This window comes from Lepisma saccharinum, chromosome 4, assembly GCF_977018435.1.
Source record: "Lepisma saccharinum chromosome 4, izLepSacc3.1, whole genome shotgun sequence".
Taxonomy (NCBI): domain Eukaryota; kingdom Metazoa; phylum Arthropoda; class Insecta; order Zygentoma; family Lepismatidae; genus Lepisma; species Lepisma saccharinum.
The window spans coordinates 8,932,072-8,959,190 of record NC_139232.1 but is presented as its reverse complement, the minus strand read 5'-3'; the positions used below and the strand labels follow the sequence as shown (position 1 = coordinate 8,959,190).

At 40.1% G+C, this 27,119-nt stretch overlaps 1 protein-coding gene across 1 annotated transcript; it reads right to left on the bottom strand.

Annotated features, from left to right (window-relative positions):
• Window positions 1-3,095: 3,095 nt before the first annotated feature.
• On the bottom strand, window positions 3,096-3,518 carry LOC145986839 (protein GVQW3-like). Its single transcript, XM_083121312.1, has one exon. It carries the CDS (start codon window positions 3,516-3,518, stop codon window positions 3,096-3,098), a length of 423 nt encoding a protein of 140 aa, XP_082977438.1.
• Window positions 3,519-27,119: the final 23,601 nt, after the last annotated feature.

The following is a 27,119-nucleotide window of genomic DNA, read 5'->3' as shown; positions in this document are numbered from 1 at the left end:
AAAGCTTGAGTAGTTGAATCGCATTATTCTGCCAAGTCAGAGATAGAAAGGGAAAATTCAGGCGGACCATACTACAGTGACTTTCTGACCTTTAGCGGAAATTCCATGGAAATTCTTTCCTCTTTTTTCTCTCTTCTTATGACATGCATCCGTCCCACTGTCACGCTAAAAAAAATCAGGGTGCGACGTAATGTGTTTCTGAAGCAAGGGTGATGTTGACTTGTTTCTTTACTCTGCCCATTCATGTAAATTTTCGAAAACACAACAAACTAGCATTGAAGGAAGTTCATTACTGAGAAGCGGAATTTACGTATTAGCATGCTCATTGACGTCGCAAAGGGGAGGGGACCTGTTCGTCGAGCCCCCCTCCCCACCGGGCATCTTTTATTTCAAGCTACAAAAAATCGGAAAGATTATTATTTTTATTGTTAATAACGGAGATAAAGTTCTATCAGTTAGGATTCGAACACAATAAGGAAGCAGCAAATTCATTAAATTGAAAAAATGGGTAAAATACAGGAACCAGAATAAATGGTGTCGGGTCATTCCATGTCAAAAGTCAGGAGAGAGTGTATGAGTGGGTGGTAAGATTTAAAGACGAAAGACGATATGTCAGTGATGAACACGAGAGTGGGAGGCCAGTTTGCGTGGCATACTGAACCTGCATTCTGTTCTAGATTTCAGAGGGTTTCACTCCCTCTGACCACAAAAAATGAATAACAATCGTTGCTCATCTATGGCAAGTCAACAGTGTAGCGGCCATGTTGTACGAGCTACTGCGCAGGCGCATACCGCCCGATCGTCACGACACCTTTATGGCGTGTTGCTAAGGAACCTTTTTGAGTGCCGAAACACAAATTTTCGTTGTGCCTAAATCTCCATGAAGTTTAGAATAAAATTCCTGTCGTTTAATGATTTCCACTAGTGCATTTTTCAATTTGCTTACCTGATATTTGAAGTGATAAATTTTAGGTATTTTCATATTATTTGTAGTCCGAAATTTATAAAATATACTAATATGAAGACTTCAACATCAACCAATCAGCATATACGTAGTTGTGGTTTTAACATGGAAGTCAAGAAATTTAACAAATTTCGCACACATTACAATACAAAAAAGAATCTTCATAGGAACCCATTGCCGTCCTAATATGAAATTTTGCACACAAATAGTCAATTGATGTCTTCAAAACATATATTTTCAAAAAAAAAAATGGTGTTTTTGAGATTTAAAAAAAAAAGAAAAATTACAAAATGCAAATAGCACAGTCATGTTACATTTCAAATTAAATCTCATTAAGAGCAGAAGAGAATAATTAAGAGCAGAAAAGAATGACACCAATTTGAACTCTCTAGATGAAATAGTTTTTGATCTACAGCTGTTTAAAGATTTCGAAATGTCGTCAAATGTTGGGATTTTTGAAAGTCAATAACTCAAAAACTAAGAGCCGAAAAAATCTGAAATTTGGCAGTTTTTGTCCTCTTGATAGGTACAATGTATATACAAAAATCTAAAAAATATGAATCCTAAAGGATCAAAAATGATTTTTATCGGTTAATTTGACATGGAATGACCCTTTCCCAATTTTCAAAAGTACAAAAATTAGAGTTTTATGTGAGAGGTCATAAAATATAAACACGTTGACTAATATTTCTCATACGATAACCACATTGAAAAAAATATTAAAAAAACAGTTGTGTAGAATATTCACTCATCTGATGGATCGAGTACAAAAGTATGTACGAGGACCACTATTTATATTTTGAGCCTTGGCAACACTGATATGAAGTTAGGCGCGATTTGACGTTTGCACGGAATCGTCTGGCATTATTGACCATAACGTACTTCAAATGTTTTGTCAATAGCTTCATTTGTGTTGTTTATGTTGCCTTGGAGATTGCACGACAACAATAAAATGCAATTAACTCGTGAACATTTTCGTGCGATGATTTTTTACGATTTTCGACGTGGATTATCAAGACAAGAGTGCATCGATCAACTTACTTCCACATTTGGAGATGAAGCCCCATCCTTTGCCACTGTCAAACGCTGGTATAACGAATTTAATCGTGGCCGCCATTCGCTCACCGACGAGATTCGCGAAGGTCGTCCAAAATCAGTTGTTGTTCAAGAAAACATTGATGCTGTGCAAAACCTAATACTGCAAGATCGTCATGTGACATACTGTGAGATTGAGGCAACCATAGGCATTAGTTCCACCAGCATATATAAAATATTACATGATCATTTAGCTGTGAGAAAGGTTTGTTCTCGTTGGATCCCACACAATTTGACAAAAACTCAAAAAGACGCTCGCGTCAATTGGTGCAAACAAATGCTCAATAAATACGATCGTGGTGCTTCAAAAGACGTATATACGAGGGAGAATCAAATGAAAACCGCAATTAATTTTTTCCCACTATTTTAATGCAAGGATTATGTTTAGTTGTACATTATTTTTCTATATAGTCCCCTCCCAGTTCAATGCACTTACGCCATCGGATAGGTAGTGCTTCGATACCGCGTGAGAAAAATTCTTTCGGTTGACTGTGTAGCCACTCGTGCACCGCCGATTGGACGTCTTCATCAGACTTGAAACTCTGCCCACTTTTAATGGGTCAAAGATGTGGAAATCAGATGGTGCCAAATCTGGTGAGTATGGCGGATGTGGTAGTCACTTGAACCGTAGGTAATCGATGGTTTTCATGGTTGCACGAGCAGAATGAGGACGGGCGTTATCATGTTGAAGCAAAACACCTGCACTCAGCAATCCCTTCGCTTTGTGCTTATCGCTGGCCTCAAATTGTTCTTGAGAAGCTCCGTGTAGGTGGCACTAGTCACTGTCGTACGTGGGGGCATGTGGTGTTCCAGAATAGGACCTTTCTTATCCCAGAATAAAGTCAACATGACTTTCCCTGCAGAGGGCTGGCTGCGAAACTTCTTTGGTTTCGGCGAAAACAAATGTCGCCATTCTTTGCTTGCACGTTTCGTCTCCGGTTGAAAATGGTGCACCCAACTTTCATCCCCGGTGACAATGTGAGCTAGGAAATCCTCACCTTCCTCTTCATAACGCCTCAGCAGCTCTTGACAAGCATCAACCCGACGGACTTTCAGTTCCTGCGTCATCTGTCGAGGAACCCACCCGGGGGGACACTTTTCTGTAGCGGAGTTCGTCATGCACTATGTGTTGTACTGAACCGAAGCTCATATTCAGCAAGGAAGCCATTTCAGTCAGGGTGACACGCCGGTTTTCCTGAATAAGCCGATCTGCTGCGGCTATGGACTCCTCTGTCAGAACTCGCTGAGCCTGACCTTGACGGGGAGCATCAGTCAATAAAGTCGTACCTTCTGCGAATTTCTTGCACCAATCGTAGACTTGCCGCTGTGACAGACAGGCGTCCCCATACTTCGTCTGCATTATCCGATGAATATCAATCGGTTTCACACATTCACTCCATAAAAATAGAATAACTCCACGCTGTTCCTGCTTGGTGCAACTGCGTAGTGGTGCAGCCATCTTGAATCAGCTGTTACTCACATCCAACCCCACCTACCGGCACTGCTTCGTACTACCAGTTCGGAAAGACGTCAAGGACTGTGTCTGCAAATTTCCAAACGCCTAGAAGGAATACCAGATTTTTAATGGCACTTTTGCGGTTTTCATTTGATTCTCCCTCGTAAGATTGTAACAGGTGACGAATCATGGATATATGCATGTGAGCCGGAACGTAAACAGCAGTCGACTGAATGGGTGTTTCAAGATGAACCCAATCCAACAAAAGTTGTTCGCGCTCGAAGCACATCGAAACAAATGGTCGCCTGTTTTTTCGGGAAAACTGGTCATGTGGCAACTGTGCCTTTAGAGGAACGTAGAACGGTCAACTCTGAATGGTACACAACAATTTGTTTGCCAGAGGTCTTCGGTCAAATACGGAAAACAAACAAACGCCGTCGGATCATTCTTCATCAAGACAATGCCAGCTGTCACACATCTCGTCTAACAACCGACTTTATGAACAGTCAAAAAATCGAATTGATGGGTCATCCGCCGTACAGTCCTGATTTGGCACCCAATGACTTCTTCTTGTTCCCGAATGTCAAGAATAAATTGCGTGGACAACGATTTTCGTCGGCGGAAGACGCCGTTGATGCTTTCAAAAACCATATTATGGAGGTGTCTCAAGAAGATTGGAAAAACTGCTTTGACAAATGGTTCGAACGAATGCAAAAGTGTATTGACCATAAAGGAGAATACTTCGAAAAACAATAAAGCAGTTTTCAATGCCAAATTCCTGTTTTTTCATTGTTAGGCTCAAAATATAAATAGTGACCCTCGTAATAATAATAAGAAATCTAGAAAAATATAGGTTCATTTTTATTAGTTTGAAATAGTTGAAATAATCATAAGCATGAGGATGACAATTATCCTTATTATTTCTACTATTCAAGATCTGACACCCCTTTCCCCTATTAAAGATCCTGGCGACGCCCATGAGCATGCTTGATCTTCCTGATCAGAATGTAGGCATTCGCTAATAGCTCTTGATAAAGATGTCTGCAAGTACCTGCGTACAGAGCCTTTGTCTTGATTTCCTGCGTTTCCTACATAACGTCATTTTATATACGTAAACAGATAGTTCTTGTTCTTGTTTTGCACTCTCTGTAACTTAGCTAATGTTTGGTATATTTGTTCAATATTTTAGACTAGCTCTGATGACGTCAGAGAGTAGTGACTTACCTGACTCAGTACATCTTGAGACTCAGTTTTTCCGATATAGTAATTTTTTATTTAATGTTAAGAACAAAGTTAACAAATTACCACAAAATTGCCTCTAGTACGACCTTAATGTTGAAAAATCTATTAAGTTCTGAAAAGAGATGCTTAGCACAAACAGTATAGTGCTTGGTTAGAAAAGAAATATACTTTTTTACATTCACGAGTACTGAATTAGATTTTATTTAATAATGAACGAAGAAGCTTTCGCATATCCTAAGTGGCATATTGTGAATGCCATCACACTATCTTGGGTTTTAAATAAAATAGTGCTCTTTTTGTTTGAGAAAAGTACTACCACATTTTTGGTCCTTGTACGTGATACATTTTTACCTCCCCGATTGTGTAGTGATGACGGCATCGCTTTGTAATCAAGGGGCCCCGGATTAGATACCCGATGGAAGCACATACACAGTGGATTCCAGCTTGCCCCCGTGGCGTAGTGGTTAGCACATCGCACTACGACGCCAGGGTTCGAATCTCGACCTCAGCATGGATGTTTGTGAGTATCCTTTCATCATGTCATCACTCATCTCCATCTTCGCAAATTAGCCAAAAGTGGCACAAAAAGCGAAGTAAAATAAAGCAAATGAATCAATCACAGTGGATCCCACTTTAAACTGTGGGTCCAGTCCCGTGTAGCGAAACTCAAGCATGCCACGTATGTTACCCTGTTCTAATATACTTGAACTTTATTTTTCCACCTTTGATGCCCCGGTTCACCTCTATTTTACTAAACTTTGTCCTTCAAATTTAGCGAAAGCGTCTGATGTTGCGAGTGGGGGGTGAGAGATATCACATTTAGTATGCATCTAATTTTAAAAAGTATATTTGTCGAGAACAGCATTTACATATTTTATTTTTCGGCAACGTGAAGTTAACCCACCCAATTTTGGATCGGTCCCCGTTCCAAAGATACAGTAGCACTAACAAAAATGCATGCTACAGAAACCAGCGGTAACATACTACTAATTATAGGCAAAGTATCATGAGTTTTCTGTAAAATTCGTAAATCGTGAAGTTAACTCGCTTAATTTTGGAGCGCCCCTTACAAAAGTATAGGAACATTCACAAAAATAATTTCTGGCAGAAATTCGGAGTAACGTAGCAATAATGATTTGGTTACTTTTCTGGTCAAGTGCAGGGCAAGTTCACAGACTTTTGTTTTTCTCGTTTGCTGGGGGGCAAGGGCGTCCGGAAGGAGGGGCAAGTGGGGGCGGCGTGCCCCCCTGGAAAATGAAAGTCAACTTAAAATTATATATATCACACATATAATTTCATTTCAGCCACAATAATATGTGTTAATTACTGCGTGAATATGATAAAATCAAATTTACGCCATGATTTTTGAGGGAAAGACACTATTATTGGCGAAAATTAGCCTTGTTTGCCCCCTGTAAAAAAATCCTTCCTTGCCCCTCTCTGGAAAAAAATCCTGCGGACGTCCATGCTGGGGGGAGTGGGAAAGAAGGGGGTGAACGGACTGATCTCAGACCCCCCCCCCCCTCCTCTGGCTCTGTCGCTGATCGGGATGAAGATTCTACAGGCTTATTCAGCCAAATTCTGTACAAACCGGAAACACGTCACACGAGTTCGCCAGCGAGTGCGAGGCTTGTGCAAGCGAGGTGGGCAGAAAGCAACGATGCCTGATTACTCGGATCTTCTCCCTTCTGGTCCTGCTATGCCCATGCTTCTCCGTCTGTTTTAGGATAGAGGTCCCAACACAGACTACAGCGTTGCAACACTTTTCCGCTCTTGTAATTTTCACGTGTTGCCTGTTGACGTTCCAAAGGTGAGAGCGAGCTTCTGTTTAGGAATTTTCCCTTCCCTCCTCAAGATCAATTGTGGTAATACAAATGTCCGGTTTCACCTTTGGTTTATTCTTTCTGAACGCACTTAACAACAATTTACACGGCGAGGAGATACTGTTTCGCACCATGTGTACATTTATTTGAATATCGTCGGAATGGGCAATGCTACTGAAGAAAAACGTGGGGGTACAAGAGAGTATGAATTTCTCCACATGTGGCAGGTCGAAGCTGTTTTCAAAGTTGATTATTAAGCTAGATAAGACCTGTAAAAAATATGACGAATAAGAATTTTCGGAATCCCATGTATTCCTTATGGTGAATCAACTTCAACATCAAGTTACGGCTAATCAAATGGGAGTTTCGACGTTTCTGCTGGGCAATCACTTCTTCAAACTGCCCTCTTCCCGTTGATATCATTTTCAATTCCATCGGAAGTTTGATATTCCCAAGATAACAAATCAAATAATACTCCCATGTGCCCAATGCATTTCTCCTTGCCTCCTAGCAGTGTTGCCAAACCTGGTGCTCAAAAAAAGAGCTAAATTTCACCTTAAATGGAGTTAAAACTGACTTTCAAGGACCTACATTTACGAAGTGCTTTATAGAGTAATGTTAGTTGTCAAAGGGGCGGGGCGCTGCTATTACCGTTAACTCTAAATTGATGACAATTTATTTTTAGTTTTCACCATCTACAGGGTGGCGCATATTTTTTCTACCAATGTTAGTTGGCAACCCTGTCGGAACGCAGGTGCGCATGCGCACAAGTCTCCCATGCTTAAGTAGCTTCAAGTCGAGCAATCAGTCTGCCATGGAATGTTCACCTGTTCAGATACGAATCATGGCAGTGGACGAATTCATCCCAACGGGTTGCGTTCAGAAAACGGAGCAAGCAATGCGAAGAGAGTCCAAGGATGGCCGCCGTCAACCCGTGCCATAGCGTCAAAAGGCCATAGTATGGGTCAGACAATAGAAATCCAATGGCGGAGTGCAGAAACAGAAATCTCCAGGTCGGATGAGTCGTATTCTCTGGAGTCCTGATGCTTCTCAGTGCTGTGCCAGTTGCATCTCCTGTGTGCCACCTCGGTTGAACACCTCCACTGCCACGATTCGTGCCTGAACAGGTGAACATTCCATGGCAGAGTGATTGCCAGACTTGCAGCTGCCTAAGTATGGGATACTTCTGCGCATACGCACCTGCGTTCCGACAGGGTTGCCAACTGACATTGGTAGAAAAAATATGCACCACCCTGTAGATCCGGCGGCATCACCCATGGTCGTACGAAATCGAAAATAAAGGATTCCCTGATAACAATATTATGCCAATTTCACGTCAACACGGCGCTATGAAAAAAAAAGTAGCTTGGGGATATAAGAGGGGATGGGGCGACGCAGCCAATATAACAATATCACGTCACGTGCCAAATGTATAATCATGGCAAAAGTTGGTCTATGTGGACCGGAACCAGTGATGGTGTCATAGTGGGGAACGGGGCGGGCGCCCCAGTTCACAGGCAAACGAGTGCACGAAAGAGCCAGATCTGGCTCCAAGAGAGCTAAGTTGGCAACACTGACTCGGGGGGAAAAGCCGCGCGGAGACTGTCTCGCATGCCCTCGGTATTGTTCTAGATATTTCCATATTACAGTTACCTTGTTGCTATGCTATTTATGGCTTGTTGATAAATCTCTCAGTTCTTTAAATTATGTTGAGAGGTTGGCACATGAAGGCTATTATATTTGTCCATCCGATACTAGTTGCCTGTGACATCATAAATAATTGAAAAATTAAAGAAACCCAATATTTCAACTAAATAACAAACAACTACAATGTAATGTCAAGGGCATTTCAAAATATTTCAACTTGTGTTTGCTGAAAGGGACTACACTCACATATTGTAATTCTGGGAATGTACAGTCACGGACACTGCTGGCTTGTAATGAATATATTGACCTTCAATGGAATCGTTACAAGCCGGTAGTGTCCGTGACTGTACCTAAAGCCTGTTCGGCGAAAGAACAAACTTCAAAATTCTATTTTTGTCTTTCCCGACGAAACCCAGGGCGGGTCACATGAACCGCTGAACGAATCGGCTTTGTCCAGTTGCCGTGGTGAGGGGAAAGTCTCGTGGTATTCTGCGTTGCCAAATTTTTCGGTTTGGGTCGTTTTCGATACAGGTGGCCCCCTCAAAAAGGCCAAGCACAGCGAAGCCTCATGGTTGCCGCCGCCGCGTAGCAAGCGAATGGGTCTCCGATTCCCTGCCTGTCCCTGAAATGCGAGCGAAAGGTTCATGTTGACAGCAAAAGGTGTTGTGCACGACTGGAAAAAATCACAAAAGCATATTCTTTGGCCGATTGGTCATTGCAAGTGCTTTAACGTGGCCTTCAATTTCCTTCTTCTTTCTTAGGGCCGCTTTAGACTGAAACATTTCCTTACCAAATTTTGTTGACTTACATGCTTCAGAAATCGTATAGCATTTGTTTTATGGCAGGTAATACTTTTAACGTACTTAACGTTAGTATTTGCGATTGGGATGCGATGTGTGTAAAATTACATTTGCAATATGTACAGCACGAAAGGCATAAGAGTTACGAGCTTTTCATCTAATAACTAATAAATTAAAAGAGGAAGATATGTAATTTAAAAGAGGAAATGGTTGTTTAGTTGACGAAATATCTTGTAAACAAACTGAAACTCAACATATTTATTTGCAACGTTAAGTAACGCCTATATATAGAATTATTTCTGTCCATGAGCAAGTGCCCGGCGTTTACAATCGAAACAACTGATTTATTCTTTCATAAGTGTGCTGTATGCTCCATAAAGTGTGCATTTAAGCAGCGCCTCGATTTCTACCTAGGGCACCTTCATTTATAGAAAACGTTATTTCTCTCGGTTGAATAGTTATCGACTTTTAAAAATGTGAAGTGATAAATTGTTTACATCGCGCTCGGCCGCCATTACATCTGCACTCGTGACCTAGAACTCGCTTCTGATTGGTTAGCGAAGAGCTGAGGAAATTTGGACCGACCCTATCTGTGGAAAATGCTATGGAATTACTATGGTATTAAAATTCTACAAGATTTCTTGACTTCAATCGTAGCAGAAATGTTAAGAAAAATCCAAAGAAATGTGTTTTCTTCTAAAGGAGGCCTTATGTCACAACTGGAAGAAAGAAAGTTAATCCTTTGTCGTCCGCTGGAGCGAGAACGGAATGCGTAAACGCGTACCGCTTTTCATTTGTTTAACTTTAAACGTGGCAACGTCTCAGCGCCGGAAAAGAGGAATGACGTATATCCGGTTTTTACTGAACTTATCTGAATAAGTAGTATAGGAAAGGCGACCTATATCATGGGAATCCGCAACAATAGCGGCATCATTGTTCACGCAGTGCGTGTGACACACGATTAAAAACAATGAAACGAGAAAGCAATAACAGGCGGACATAAATCCCGAAGTCTTTCGCATCGACGCTTTCCTATCCAGATAAACGAAATTAAAATATACTCGCGCGTACATCCACCCCCTCACTCCCTCCAAAAAAAATAAAAAAAACGAATCTGTATTGCTTTTCTTCCCAAAGGCTTATTGCACTGATTACGTCACGCACGTGGCGTTTTTGGCGGAATTGCACGTTGACTAATTCCCCAGGGTGCCTAAGTTAATGTGATATCCTATCTCTCCCGAGCTTTGTTTCGAGCGTCCCTCGCCCCCCCCCCAACCCCCTTTAGTTTCAGTACACGTAGGATCTGATCGATCTTCGGCTAATTGGGACAGTGATCAATGACTGCTTCTCCTATGTATTTGCTTTTCCGGCAACATTGTTGTCGGTAGCTGCTCTCTAAGATTTAATACCATTCTACAAATTTTGCGTTTTCTCTTTATTATTGTTAATTTTGAATAGATGGGTGAATGCAGCGCCAGGCCTTCATGATGGCGCAGTTGTAACGTCGTCGCCTTCTAAGCAAGGCGTTCCGGGTTCGATACCCAACGGAGGAACGTTGTGGTTCGGATCCCATTTTAAACTGTAGGTCCAGTCCCGATTAGCCTATTGTGCATAAAGATGACTTAAAACAAGCCGTAACGCACGATGATGAGCAGGGAACGGATTTATATGCATTTACAATACGTAAGATATGCAATTATTTATTGATTTTTTATTTCATTTTATTTTTATTTGTATTTGTTTATTTTACTTCTCTTTTTGTGCCACTTTTGGCTAATTTGCGAAGATGGAGATGAGTGATGACATGATGAAATTGATGAATGGACACTCACAAACATCCACACCCAGGCCAGGATTCGAACCCGGAAGCCCTAGCGTCGTAGCGCGATGTGCTAACCACTCCGCCACGGGGGCTGGCAATTAATTATTGAGTTAATCAAAATATGGAATTAAATATGGACTTACAATTGTCAAAAATGGCAATTTTCATTAAACAGATTACACACCTAGATAAATAAATTACATGACATCAACTGTAATGCAAAACCCAACACAAAAATATGGTTTACCAAACTTTCTATTAAGTGCTGAATGGTAAATCTCCTATTTTCCCTGAAGACAGATTTATATTGACTGAAACTGCGTTCAATATCACATGAAGCAACGAGAGTATTATATTTATAATATTGAATGGATTTCACACGAAAGCTTGAGATTGCACTCTCTGTTGTTGACAAGAATGTTACAATGACAAATGCATTGTCTTTTGTCAAGATTTAAAATAAACAGAATACAAAACGAACAAACTACAGATGAATTGTAAACTTTTGGTATTTAACACAATAAAGAAACTGTAGTATTAGCATCAAAATAGAATATATGCCTGAAAATGTTTGAAAATATGGACATTATATGTAAAAATATACTAAAATATGTAAAATATATGCTAAAAGCCAATGTATATAAAAATATGCGTAATAAAACAGCGTTTTTGGAGCTAACATATCACGATTCGCAAAGATAATTCACAATGACATTGTTAACATTGTATGAAAATATGTATTTACATATAAATCCTTTCCCTGATAATCAGCTATAGTATATAGGCCTCCGTACTTTCGACGTGGCCTTTGGCCACGTATTCTACGCTCGCATGCGTGACCTTCGGCCACGTTGTGGACGCAATCACGTTATAGATGAGGTTCCTCAATGATCATAATGACCTTTTGAAAATGTCTGCATGTTGTATTGGATGAAGGGGAATCTGCATGTTTATAAGTCTGCTAATTTGAAACGTTTAGAAATTAACTTTATGTGTATACTCTAATACAGAAATTGTACAAATATTCAACACATTATTGTCTATTTTCATAATAATAAACTGGGTAATTATTGTCCGTTTCAAAATAGTCAGATATTTCATATAAACGAATTCAATAGCAACATTAAATTGAAAAAGCAATATTTACGTCTTTTGTTTATTTTCACATTTGTAAACTTAATTGAAAAATAATTGGTTTCCGTCATTCCCATCAAATTCCTACCTCTCCTCTGTAATACATTCTGATGCTCATGTTTTGAAATTCGAAAAGTCTAGCATAATTTCCTTACAGTAGTTTTCGCGGTGAAAATAAACTTTCTTTAAGTTCCCTAGCAACGTCTGTTTCCATGGGCAACAAGAAGCACAGCAAGCTCTAAAGAATTGTTTGTTATTATGCCCCTAAACATTAAGTTAGAACAAGCACGATGTGTATATTTTCGCATTGAGTATAAAAATGTACACGTAATTGTATCTGGACTGAATCTTCTTCTTATGTAGATGTCACCCTTGTTTGAGGCACCTTTTCAAAACCAGGAGTTCATTCATCTGTGAGTTTTTTTTATCTGTGAGAAATATAATGTAGCTAGACAATTAAGAATTGAAGGAAACAATGTGTGCTGAAAAAAATGCCCGTGGCAACGGGCTGCTAAGGACGTGAAAAGAAGGACATAATTGAGCGATTTTTTAATTTTCTCGGTCTTTTGGGACGATTTAATGGGGAGGGGGGGGGGGTCGTAATCGGGCATTTTTCTCCTCCGGGGCTTCCTTCATGGAGAGCATTTATGTCAGTGAGTGGGTGGTGGTATTGGGGCCTATATATTGGACGAAGATAACAAGGATGTTTTGCATTAACCTACTTTTTTCCTATTAGCCCTTCACCTAACTCCAGAGCCACCTGCCGCCGCTGGCTGTAAATAGGGTGCAGGTATTTATAATGGGAAACAATTCTGAAATTAAAGCGGTGCTTGTATGGTCGTTTCATTCACATAATGCCATACTTCTGAGCCAACACAATGGACTCTCACATTCAAATCATCTCCGAGGTCTGTTGCGCATTTTGAAGCGGACAAAAGAAGCCTTCGTGTATCGCGAAGGCAAGCGGTCAGCCCTCCCACGGAATTGCCGGCCACAATTAAAGGCAAGGGACTCCAGGCATATTTATGACAGTCGGATGGCGACTCAAGTGCATTTTGCGGTTATTATGGTCGAGGGTAGGCAGCGGTCAATTTATTACGGGAAAGATCAAACAAACTGCCTCCCTCCCTCCGATTGTCTCTTGAACAGTGCATTTTGGCAAAGTACCACAAAAACAGCCAGGAGAAGGGTGGTTTAAACATTATCCACAGACCTTCTGCGATTCAAAGATCTTTGTTCGGGTGGTTAAAAGTCCCTTTATATGAAATTGAATGCCAAAAATTAGGAATTCTGTACAATAAGCAATGTTTGGAAAAGTATTGTTTAAAAGTAACTCTGTTACAGTTAAGTTTGATTGATTTTCTGTATTTTACTACGCTTTTTTGCCACTTTTGACTTATCGCGAAGATGAGTGATGATGATATGATGAAATTGATGAAGGGACTCGCAAAGAACAGCCATGGCCAGGTCGGGATTCGAACCCTGGATCCCTAGCATCGTAGTGTGTTGTGAAAACCTCTCAGCCTCGGAGGTCGGCTATTATATTATGAATTGTCTGGGGGGACTCACTTATCGCACAACACTTGAGCAACCTTGTGTTCTGACGTCGCGGGAGAATACTTATTAAGTTTTAGGCTAAATGCCCAAGCTGTTAGCTGAGGCTAGCTAGATTTAGTTCTCTTAGCATAAATAGTAATTTTTCAGTGTTTTTATGCTAATAGAACCAAACCTAACAGACCTAAACTCAGAGAACTAAATGCATCATATCGACTGATGCACCAGAATGCATCAATTGATGCACTAAAGTGTGTTTTATGGCTTCTTCAAAGAATCAGATTCACAATTGATTTGGGTGCATTTTTGTATGTCGTGAAAGAAACACCAAAGTGCATCATTTGATTCAAGTGAGGATTGCTTTCAGTCGAGATGCACTTCAATGCATCAATTGATGCGTTGTGATGGACCTTGATGTGTTTTGATGCACCAGAATGCATCTTTTTTGATGATGCAGGAAGGTGCATCAATCGATATGATGCATTTAGTTTTCTGTATGTAACCTAATCTCGTAGGCATTTCTTGTCTGACTTCAGAACACAAGTTTGGATAAGGGTTGTGAAACAAAGGAGACCCATTCTCTGGCGCAGAATAACAAGAACAGACACACACAAGCTTACAGGGTGTCGCCAAGGTCCGTTTACTTGATACGATTATTTCTTCTGGTATTTATTTGCACTTTTTGTTATTTTAAGTCTCTTTTGATTGATTGATTTGGTGTTTTAAGTCCGCTTTATGCACAGAAAGGCTAATCGGGACTAGACCTACAGTTTAAAGTGCAATCCGAACCACTATGTGCTTCCACGGGGTATCGAACCCGATACCCCTTGATTACAAAGCATTGCGCCATCGAGGAGGGCCCATTTTTAAATCGCTTCTCTTCGTCACGGAGGCCTGCTTTGCAAAGTTTTAGGTGTGAGTAGTTATTGGTATGACCAGAACATTTACTGTTAATTTAAGTAATTGTAAGTTACTTTACTCCAGTTAACATATAAGTAAAACATAGTTTACGCATGAATTACAAAACTGCAATTTATTTCTCCGATGACCAGAAGAAGACCATTGATATTCAATAAATTACAACTAACCTAATATTTATAGTACAAAATACAGAGTAAAAAACACCCACAGGAACTCTCTACACTTGAAAGCAAAGATTAACAAAAGCCTTTATTATTTCTTGTTTGTTTTTACCAAAACAATATATACTAATTAAATATTTTTGAACCAAAAAGTTGTGGTGTGTTCAGTATGATTAAGATTATATTCTCGCTAGTGACTTGCCCATTGGTCTGGCTATGTTTTATTATATTTATATGTTTGTTCACCACAAATTATAATGTTGCATGAAGATTAAAATCATATTAAATAGGATTTGCAGCATTTGAGTATAAGAAAATATATGAACGAACAGAATTGTAGCTAGTGTCCTCAATACAGGCTTTTCTAGCATAATAATTCGTTGTGGAAAATCTGGTGGCATTTTTAGAATATAAAAATGTCCTCCCCGTATCACCCTAACACCTTCTTGTATATTCCACAAGGTTCTCCCTCCTAACCTGGTGGCGGTGTGGTTAGCACAGCGCGCTACGTTCCAGGGGGTTCGAATCCAGACGTGCTTGCTCCTTCATTATATCATCACTCATCCTCATCATCGCGGTTAGCCTAAAGTGGCAGAAAAGTGAAGTAAAATAAACCAAATCAATCAATCAACCACATAACGTTCTACCCTCAGATGTTAATATTACTATGCATGTAGCTGGGCGCATCCATGAGCTCCTGAAAAATATATTCGAGTGTCATTATAGGTAGGAAAATGGAGCGATATAATAATAGTATTTATATTTTCCTCAAGAAAATTAAGTCTCAAGAATTTGCGCCTATGACTTCATCATGTTGATGCCAAAAATCTTAAGTATTATATTTGAATATTGAATACTTCTGCAGAACAAGTAATGATATTTTGTGCATAACATGTGAACTTGGCATTACATTCAACAATAAAAATAAACATTTATCCATAATTTCTTACCTTAGATATTCAGTTGTCACATTCCCTTGTTTTCTCTTGCAGAAAATAATATTATGTGCGTTTTCATCATCTTTTAAGAACACGGAGATATTGCTGTTTGTGTGTCTGTATGACCATTCCAAAACAGGGTCTCTATTACATGACTTAAATTTAATGGAATGACTGCTTGAGCTGGTTTGGCAAAACAATTGACAACGAAAGTCAGTAACTGCTGTTACTGCTCAACAAATTTAGCCACATCGGTTAAACCATTTGATTCCAAAATAAGCCAACGTCGCTTTTATAATAAGATGCAAATGGATTTGTAATTAGTAAATGATTGTCATCTTGATTTGGATTCATGCACAGTGTTCTACAATAGAGCCAATTTTTTTTTCTGTACGATCCCACCTTTCTGCCAGTTGCCGCTCCTACGAAGAAACTTACAGTCAAACATCTGATTAGGCCTACCGCTGGCTGCCTGTTTGAGCAAGAAGCCTCTGTCCGAAAGTTCCAAAATGCAGTCTTGAAGTACGGTCTTGTCGGAAGTGGCGCCACCTAGTGCACTTCGAAAGCTCAAATTAAACAAGCATAAGAGTTAGCAGCACGCAGGAATCGATAATGGGGTCTTCCTCACTAGACTTCTGCACTCGTTGTTCACGTGTTTAAAATCGTGCAAGTCGAAAGTCACCCAGATATTGGATGTAGTTCTTCTAATGTGTGGAAGTATAAGTTTAAGAACTTTTAAAAATTCTGTGGGATTTCTATGGTTAAAAACTAGTGTTTAAAATGCGGGAAAAGTAAATGTTTTCTCGTATCTAGACTGATCGAATTTGGCGCTGCAGTCGAAATGCAATTCGAAAGATTTCCGCTTCCAGTTCAAGGGTTTAGGACTGAAGTGGAGAGAATTGTCCAAGGGTGTCACTTCAAGAACGGTCTTGCACCTTTCGGACACGACCTTAGAATCCCTTCTATCCGAAGCGGTCAGCAGGGAAACAGGATTTTATTAACATAACCGTTCCGCGGTTGATTATAACGTGGTAAGATTCTTTTTATAGTGGTCCATTGCCAGCTAGCTGTACTTCAACGCTTTACACTCCGTCCTCTTCCAACCTTGTAAATGAATCAGCAATACTCTGACGCACAAGTGCTGCCACTATTTTATATCCAACCCTCGTATTTGTTACTGGCGACCACGATATGGTGCTTGTGGCCAAACCGTTTTTCTATTTACACAAGTGGTTTGGATTCAAGAAATATCAAGTAAAGGGCAAGTCACTGCTATTACGAATTAACTATTTATGACAGAAAATAAAAAACACATCAATATAAATAATAACTCTGAAAGTTTTATACCCACTTTGCGCGCTTATGCTACTTTGACGTTGCACCGCCAGGATCGCTAAAAAAAGGTAAAGTGTTCCCCTGTGCTTAGCACCACGCCATGAAGGCGTATAGGGGGTGTGGGGGTGGCTAGTGTTGCAAAATTGCGAAGGACCAGCAGAACTTGCTTGATGTGTTGTAGATAGCGATGGCTGGTGCAAATACATTTCCCACGCATTCTTATAGTAATGTGTAGGGCTTGGATTTTGATGCAAATGCATTTTTTTTGGTAAGGCAGAAACATTGCATAAGTAGATAGAAACGTGTTTTACACGTAAGTGAATTAATTGGTATGCCTTTGTTAAGGCATTTGTTTGCATTTCTTGACCTTTTTTGGAGTAAAGGTCATTTTTTAAATTTTTTAAACCGTTTATGTCATTTTTCAGCCTTTTAAAAGTCATTTTATGCATTTTTCTACATTTTGGTGAAAGAAGGGACATTTTACATGCAAATGCAACCCTTTGAAGGAGAGAGGTTCCCGACTCTCGTCTCATTGCCTTCAGCGCAGTTCTGAACGACTGTGTTTAAGGAAACAAAGACATTTCTGTGCAGTATTGTTGTTGTTGACACAAGCTGTTGTGTAACAATTCAGCTCAAACAATGTGATTTCCCCCTCTATCAGTAAGTATATTGTCGCCAGATGGATTATTGTTAAAAAACAAGGGATACAGAGTTTTGAGCTCTGTATCGGACATTTTGTCAGGGAAGCAATTTGCACTCTATAGAATTGAAAGTGACTTAACAGCAAGTGATATTGTTCATTTCAAGTAGCCTACGCTCCTGTTGTGTGGGTGGAAGTCGAGAGAAATTGTTTCCGTGTACAAGGCTCTCTTGTCCGAAAACCGACAATCATTCACTTTTGAAAATTTACATATGATTTTCGTTGTGTACTGCAACTCAGTACTTAAAGTGTTAAAGATGACAAAAAGTGAAGTTTCTTACTTGTACTACCATACGCAATGAACACGTGATAGATACTGTAACGTTAATTTGTAATTTGAATTTCCTTTTGGTAGTTTATAAATTTGTTTTACAAATCTTTAAGAATTTTTAGGTCATTTTTCTAACTTTATAGGGCATTTTCTTGCATGTATTAGGTCATAAATGCAATTTTTAAATGTCATATTTTGGCAATTTTAAGATCATCAAAATCCTAGCCTTAGTAATGTGTATGTTGTTCCATCCCTTCCGAAAGATCAACCAGAGTTGCAACGGCAAATTGTTAGAGCTTGATTATATCATTAGGACGTTTGCCACGTGGCATGTGGTTGGTTCCCATATTGAATCTTTATAATGTGAGACATGTGAGTAAAACTTCCAGAGTTCTTTATATTGATGCTTGTTTGATTTTCTATCATAAATAGTTACATCATAATAACTGTGTAAAGCTGTTTTATTCTCTTTGACTCACCCTGTAAACTTTTCTTGTGTAGATTAGGTATTTTCCTAACAAATGTCAACTTAAATTGCGATCCCTATCTTCTAACCTCTCACGAGGATATCGAGAATATAAAAAGGGAGAGGGCGCGTTCTCATAGAATATGCAAACATATTTGCAGCATTTTATCCAGGGATATCCACCTCGTCACGTCTCAAACCCCTTTTCGCCAATCCCGAACCTTTCATCCTTCCCGCGTAAAAATTTAGGGCAGAAGAAGCCGGGAGATATATGGCCCCCGGTGGGTGAATTGTGGCGGGCTTTTAGTTCATATGCAGCCTGCAGCAAGTCGTCACATATTTATGATTCCATTTCGCGGCAGAGGGCGACAGAGTGGCTGCAAGTGCCAATAACAAAGTGTCACCGGCAGGAGCTATGGATTCGCATATGGATTTTTTTTTTAGGGAATTCCTTTGTCGATGCTGCTTCCTGCGTGAATCAATGATCGAGCCTCATGCGTGCGTCGCATTAATTCCGCTTTGGGCCTCTCATAGTAAAACGGTAGCGTCATCCTGATGAAGATGATGTTGCTAGAATGATGCTGGTTATCTGTCTTCAGCCTCGACCGACCTCCGTGGCGGAGCAGTTGCCGCAGCGTGCTACGACTTCTGTTCTGTTCTTCTGTAATCCAGGAAATGGAGTAAAGAATACGACTGGAGTACGGACACAAACAAAAGTGTATAATTCACCAACACAATAACAGAATTAGTACAACAACTTACATAATGGTATAAATGCTAGATGTCTCATCACGAAGGACGGTATAGATTTTTTGGTGCATACATGGAAACTATAACGCAGAAAACTGATGACAAAAAACACTTAATAGCCAGGTCTGGCGTGCACAGATTATGCAGATCAGGTCTGGCGTAGATCAGCATATACAGTATGTTCAGTCGGTACACGGCATGTCCCTTCATCAGTTTCATCAAATCATTACTCATCTTCATCATCGCGATTAATGTGGGGTGCAAAGAGTGACCGTTTGTCAAGACATCCAAATGTCAACTCCCTTCCACGTAGTGAACCCTGGGCTATGTTTTGCAGACTGGCCGACTCACAGCTAGTAGAGTCCTCTGTGGGGCCCGTGTCGTGTCGTCCTTATTATGTTTGTGTTGTTCCCTTCATTCATTTCATCTTATCACCATTCATCTTCATCTTCCCTTTTAGCCAGAAATAGCAGAAAAGCAAAATAAAATAAAACAAATCAATCAGTCAATCGCGATTAGCTAAAAGTGACAGAAAATCGAAGTAAAATAAACTATATCAATCAATTAATCAATCTTCGCTTCTACTGCAGTTGTAAAAGTTTTAAAACATGGATGTAGTTGGCTGTGAAAAGTGTATATTAGCAGGGAGGTATTTAAAGGAGTTTGAGGGGAATTTCCACTTCTCATGATCGAACCATCCCTTCCCTCTGCTTTGGCAGAATGCTACGCAAAAATATCGTTAACATCAGCGAAAATAGTGGAGACGGATCGAGAATGAGGAAGGAGGAACTACGTGGATTTGTGTGGGGCAAAAAGAAAGGGCCAGGATTGGCCTGGTTCAGACTGGGGGATGGACACAAGTTAAACTAAAACTGGAGGACGGGAGCGTAGACTGTCCGCTATGCGGTAAAGACGAGACGAAATTTCACATTCTCCTCCAGTGCAAAGAAACAGGGGAGGTAAGACAAAAATATATCAGGGAAATAAATGAAGCTAACATTGAGAATATAATGACAAGCGTTATTAGGAGGGAGAGACCGAGAGGGGGGGGGAGGCGCAAATAAGGAATCTGGGAACTTTCCTACACTATGTCTGGGCAAAGAGAGCAAAGAAGCTCAGTGGGGATAGCGGACATCTGTGAAAGGGGGGGGGGCTACTAAATAAATAAATGTGAGAAAATGTAGGAATCACTCAGGTAACCAAGTGTAGTGAAAGAGTTTAAATGAAATAGTGTTTGTGAACTCCCAAGCAGGGTGATTGTGGAAGTAGACTGAGAGGAGGAAGGGTGTAGGAAAATTGCACTAAAATTTTTCATCCTTGTATGGTATGTACAACTGTAAAGGCTCATACTGGAAATAAATGCTATTCTATTATAAATTTGTGAGGGTGTCACTACTGTACAGCACTCAAAAAACTGTCATACATTGTGAAGGACATCAGTAAGAAGCAATTATCTTGGCAAAGTATCGCTAGTTAAGGCCTTGTTTCAACAGTGCGAGACTTCGAAATTCGGCATGTTCTATCTTGTATGCGGGGCGCCAACCTTTGAAAAATATTTGGTTGGCTCAAGCACTTCAGACATAAGTTCACAAAAAAATCTCATAAATTTTCCCTTCTATATTTCATGATATTAATACACACCAACAATCTTTAAAAGAAAGTCTTACTCACTGATTTTATTAAGCTATTCACCATGGTATCATAATAATATAATAAGAAGAAACAATAACACGACAAATTATAGGGTGGGCTCAAACCTCACGGGCCCATATTAGTTGGCACCACTGCCTGTATGTATGCAACCATGCGGCACAGTTCAATGTGAAGCGTGGTCAGCACAGCGGCGATAATCTTCTTCCTTTCAAGTAGTTGGGTCAGTATTTTGAAACTTCCACCAGGGATCCATCCAGCACCTTCACACCTACGGTGAGGGCGCTAACCATTACGCTACGTGGGATGGGTATTGCAGATATTCTTCGAAATATTTCATTAGTAAAGTGCACAGATCAAATCATTCGCCGCAGTAACCCAAGAACACAAAATTTCTTGCGGTATAATTCCGATTAGCTCTTGCCTTCCGGTATGTGCACAGAAGAAGGATCATAATTGCAAACCCAAACAGATTCTTCGCCTCCTCACCAGCTCCTTAGGAGAAGAACGGAAGGTCCTTTCGGCTGCGATAAAGAGGGAGTCAATATTTGAACGCAATTTGCAACCCAAAGCGAATTCCTGCATGGAAAACGACGACCGTGCCGCAGATTCGCAGAATTCTACGCCGGCGACATTGCTTAAGTTTTCATTTCACAAACTGCTCTTTTGTCTTTTTTCTTTTGTCACCTTCGGCATGTCAAAGCGAGACTGCAAAATCGTTCTTTTTTTTCGGAACGCAATTTGCTTAATCATCCCTCGCTTCTTGCATCTCTCCTGCGCATTGGAGAACGTGAGGAGGAGATGAGGCCCGGAGAAACAACAAAAAACATCCCTCCGCGTTTACTACCTCTGCAATGGACGTTTAGAGCCGCGCTCGGAGGTTAATTGTTCCTCCAATTGCTAATCTGACACCCAATACGACAGCGTGTCACTTTCACGTGACACCGAACTTAACATAATGGCGCCATTAGCCTACGTAGCTGCTTCCGGTTCCCGATTAGCCCCCGTGCGCGTAATTGCCTTCCCTCCCCCACCTCCTTAGAAAGAAAGACGAATTTGCTTGCTGCTAGAAATGGCTTGGATACAAATGCTTCCTTTTTTTCCCATTCTGCCTGACCTCTTTTGCTTCCAGACATCGAAGCCGGGTCTAATGAACTTAGCAGAGCAAGGACTAACCGCGTTGTTTTTCACTTGCAAAGCCAATATTTCACTCCGTCCCTTTTGCGTCCCTGTGTTCTCTGCAAGCAGCGCAAACAACTCGCAGGCTGTGGTTCAAACTAGGCCAGAGCCGAAGTTCCATACGTCATTTGGGTACAGAGAGGAGAATAATAATTGCCTTCTGTTCGGACATCACTCTTGTTGATCCTTGGGTATGCAGTGAAGTTTCCTAAAATGACAAGCAGTTCTATATCTCTATTGTTACCAGCAAATGTTTCCAAAAAATCGAGCAATTCTAGCTCTCCACTGTTATGAGCGAAATCCCCTAAAAACGACATGCAAATCTAGCTTGTCTAGCTCCACCAGGAGCGTATATTCTTGGCTAGCTAGTCTATCTGCGAAGCCTGAAGTCTAGAGAATAAAATACACTAGAGAAATCGATCAGAAATTGTAAATAATATTATTCATATCAGTGAGATGGTGATGCTGATTCTGGAGTTGGCAACCTGATTTCTTATAAGTTGGCAACCTGATTTCCTATGAGTTGGCAACCTGATTTCCTATGAGTTGGCAACCTGATTTCTTATGAGTTGGCAACCTGATTTCTTAGGAGTTGGTAAACTTATTTCTATTCATAGCCTAAGACCACGTGACATAGTGAGATAGCCCACATCATAGAATCAGTATACGCCACTGAGCTCCACTATCAGCGAATTTTCCTGAATTTGAATTTGAAATTTTCGGTGCGTCAGCACGTAGCCTGTTTGCCCCGTCACATTATGCGGGGTCTAGTGCCTTACCATAACTAAAATAAATCTTCCATGATACAAATACAATGTCGATTAACTAAAATAGTCTTACTTCGGTTAAGAGCTGAGGCTGTAATGGGACACTCAGCACACAGAAGGACAAAATATTGAAGAACACACCCACAGCTCTACGAGGATTGTACTGGCCGTAGGTCCAGACCCCAGTCTGCAAAATGCAGTCCAGGGTGTATTACGTGGAAGAGTCACCCCTTACAACCCTTTTCCTGAAACGGCAAGCATCTCTAGCTCTCCACTTTTATCAGCGACATTTCCTAAAAGTACAAGCAAATCTAGCTCTTTACTGTTATCTGGGAAATTTCCAAAAAGGACAAGCAAATATAACTCTCTACTGTTATCAGCGAAATTTCCTGAAACGGTAAGCAACTTTAGCTCTACACTTTTATCAGCGAAATCATGTTACAATTTCTGAGAATTCAATGTGTTCATCTCGCCTGAGAGTTAAAGGTGAGATACCCCAAATGATAAATATTGTAAACCATAATAGTTTAAAATGGCGTTTATATTTTTAAAAATAATATGTACATTATCAAAAGCAATCTTTTTCTTGAATGATTAGCAAAATACTTTAAAATTATTACATAACCCATAAATCTCAGAGAAAACTTGAAAATTGATCAACACATTAGTTTTTTTTAAAAATAGAAAACTTTTCCTTAAGTAGGCATTCATATTTCTCCCAGACCTATTCTTAGTTCTTTATTTTCCCCTTCCTCTCAAAAATATTACACCTTTTGCATCAGCAAAAAGCTGAAGAATACCACAAACTCCAACCCTATTAGGGCACCTACGAATTTGAATATATCCTAAAATCCTTACGTTCAAACAAAGTAAAAAAAAGCAACTCTAATCAAAACACATACAATCAAAATAAATAAAAGAAATAATTCCAATAAATTAATCTAATATCATTTACTATGAAAAGGATAATTTATCTTCATTTTTGAATCTTAAATTCAATGCACTTCTCATATACAACCGTGCGTGTATTGTGAATGCACTTCCAATAGTCTTCTCTGGATTTTGCCTTTTCTCAGTCCAAGTATTCTAAACACGTGAATTCCCTTCCTAATTGTGAGTCCTCGTTTTCTTCTTCCGATGAGGATTCCAGAGCATAGGTTCTTTGGTCATCGTCATAATTTATTGGCTCAACCTGTAGTCTTCATCGTGCACATCTCCCCTTAATCGATGATTTCTTACACTTTGTCTGTAATTTCTTACATTTCATAAAATATCATGTTTTATTCAATTGTTATAATTATTACAATTAATTTTTTAGGAATGAAAGAAAGTGGGGCACTTCTTCTCACATGCAATCAATGTCCTTTTGCCGAAGGAGACAAAATAGCGTTTCCTCGCAAATTCGCGCAACGTGGGACATCTCACGTGGAATGACCTTTCATGTTCATCCTTTGCATAGGTTTATGTGTGTGTGTTTCACATTTTCCAGTATTTCACATTGGAGAAGATGTTTATCAATGTGTGCCTAGCCGATGGCGCAGTGGTAGCGTCGTCACCTTGCAATGAAGGGGTCCCGGGATAGATACCCTGTGGAGACACAAAGTGGTTCGTATCCCCACTTTAAACTGTAGGTACAGTCCCGATTAGACTTACTGTGCATAAAGTGGCCTTAAAATACCAACTCAATCAATAAATTACCTATGAACGTATTTGACATACCCGCTGGAACTTTAATATCAACGGGGGAATGTTTTGCTCGTGAGATAGGGTGGTTGTTTTGTTGGTACTTTTGTAGGTAGCCAATGATAGAGAATAGGTAAGATGCGACATTTTATTCAACTAATCTTCTCGAAGGAACATAGAGATGTTACATACATACGAGTTGGGATATTCAGTGTAGCAGCAGTAGTGACTTTAGTAACTCAGGAGTTCAAAACATTGTAACACGCTGTATATTGGAGCTATCTTGGATCAACTTGCAACACCTCTGTACCAGCTGTTACTTCTTTGTGGTACTGAATACGCTTGTGTGTCTTACACAGTTCTAGTACATGTTCTTACTTTTATTTCACCACTGATATCTGTGTAATATCATTTGTAGTAACAATCGACTGAAGTACTCCTTATATCGAGTCCTAGAGAGAGGTTTCTTGACTTTGTGTGTAAATTGTATCTGGTTTTAGCAAGAAACGCTTACATCCATATATGCACAGCATTGCAAATAATAAATTTTTAATCCATTGCACCTCACTTATCGTCAAGTTGTTATTCAAATTTTCTGATACTGTATTATGATGCAGGAATTCTTTACATTTTCTAGAAGTTTCTAACGCGAATATAATTTAATTTTACTTCGTAGTGTTTAAAGTTAGTGTGCTGCCATCTCTTTTTATTCTAGAAAGCTTGCTGCCCTTGCAACTTGTAACACGATATGTGGTGGTTTGTTTTTGCCTTCTACATCACAGTATTTCAAAGCCTGTGTGAACCACTGCCCGACTCGGGTCTGGTGCGGGACACATCCAGCTGCTAATAGTCACTACAGTTAATTGCTAAGAGGTCAAAACCTATCCCTCCTAGCAGGGGTGCCCGCCCATCCCCCCCCCCAAGGCCTATGACGCAATCCCCCCCCAAAAAGGTAGAGCATTTGCCCCGCCCCCTTTATGCCGAATTATTTACTCAAATTATTTTGGTCAGACAAAATTTGCGGAGCAATATAATATAGCCATCCTTAAGCAATATATGTTTACTTTAGGTACTGTAGGCTCACTTTCATGTTTACTAACATAAAACGTAAAAAACTGCTCAGGCCCACTGCCATTGTTGTAGATCCACCAACCCATCTGAAACCCTGGCGCGGGAGCAGTGGCGCTAGTGTCGTTAGTTAAAGTTACGGGGAAGCCTGTTGTTCGCATATTTTCCGAGGTTTCAGAAAGCTTGGTGGTGTACTGAACCTTATTCTTAGCAGTTTGTCTGCTTGATTAACCTTGTATTAATGCGAACAGCACGTCCTCCCTTTCCAAACCGATTCTAAAGGCATAAGAGGTGATGTTTCATTTCAACCCTATCGCCACGATCACCCACAGGCAGGTAAAAAAAACTGTACATAATAACCGTAAATAAAAATCAGTAACAAATCAATCAAACGAAGCGACTTCCCCCCCATTTTTTAGTGAAGATATATAGAATTGGTATAAAATTTTGTCCCACCCAAAAATTCCCATGACGCAAGCACGTCATGAAACGTCCCTGTGGGCACCCCTGCCTCCTAGCCTAACCACATACGCTATATTAGAACTAGGCGGAGTTGTAGGTTAAAATTGTTAGGTCAGGTTTAGAGCTCTTTAGCAATTAGTCTTAGTGACTGTTAGCAGCTGAATGTGGTCCGCACTATACCCGCTTGCCTCCACCCATCATTGTTTGTGGAATATAGATATTAGCCTTACCATCATTTCTTTCTCTTTCTCTATTCTCGTTCTCTCCCTCTGTTTCTTCTTTTTCCCCTTTTTCTATTCCCTCTCTTTCTCATTCTCCTCCCTTCTTTCTCTTTCTTGTCTTGTCCCTCTTTCTTTTTGTTTCTTCTCTTACCTCTCTCTCTTTCTCTCTTCCCTGCTCTCTATTTCTTTCCCTCTTCTCTCTATTTCTCTATTGTCCATCTCTCTCTCTCCTCTCTTTCTTTCCTCTTCCCCACTCTCTCTGTCTCTCCCTCGATCTTTCTCTCTTCTACTTTCTTGTTACTTTCTCAATATTCCATCTTTCTCTATCTCTTCTTCTCTCTATCTCTCTTTTCCCTTCTCCTTCTTTATCTTTTACAGCTTTATTTTATCTCTCCCTTTGAACCATTTTCCTCCACATTTTATTTCCTTCATTTCCCCACTCTTTCCTTCTCATCCTACCTTGCCGGAAGGTCGACCTTCGTCACATCCTTACCCTATAACAGGTCAGCGCACGGAATAAATTTAACCTTTAGAGAATCCATTTTTGGTTCAATTTTCTACTCTTTATTCCTCTATTTCTCTGTATCATATTCGCTTCTGTCCTTGTGCTTACTGACAATGAAAGGCAATAATAGCTCGTAATTACACTGAAGAAGGCAATCAGGATACTGGCTATTGTACTTTGCGTGCCGACGATTACTCTAAATTATTCACCCATCAGCCAAACAAATGAGGAAAATTTCGCGAGAGCAGCCTGTTAACTTTTGCAACTGTGCCCGCAGCTTGCTTTATTACCTCCAATAATTTGACCGGAGCATTAAATTCGAGCTATTGTTCTGTTCCGCGTTTAGTATATGGGAATTTCATTCTATGAGGATAAAGCGAAGTAGACAAAGGCGAAATGGAATTCTGGGTGAAGTTTCGATCACCACTTGTACTTATACGTCATCGTTGTGTGTTTACCTTGTCTTTGGAATAGTCTATAAAGCGGCCCATACACAGCCGTAAGA

What these genes read in the sequence shown, in the direction of transcription:
- LOC145986839 (XM_083121312.1), bottom strand. Translation starts at nt 3,518, where the DNA reads ATGGCTGCACCACTACGCAGTTGCACCAAGCAGGAACAGCGTGGAGTT.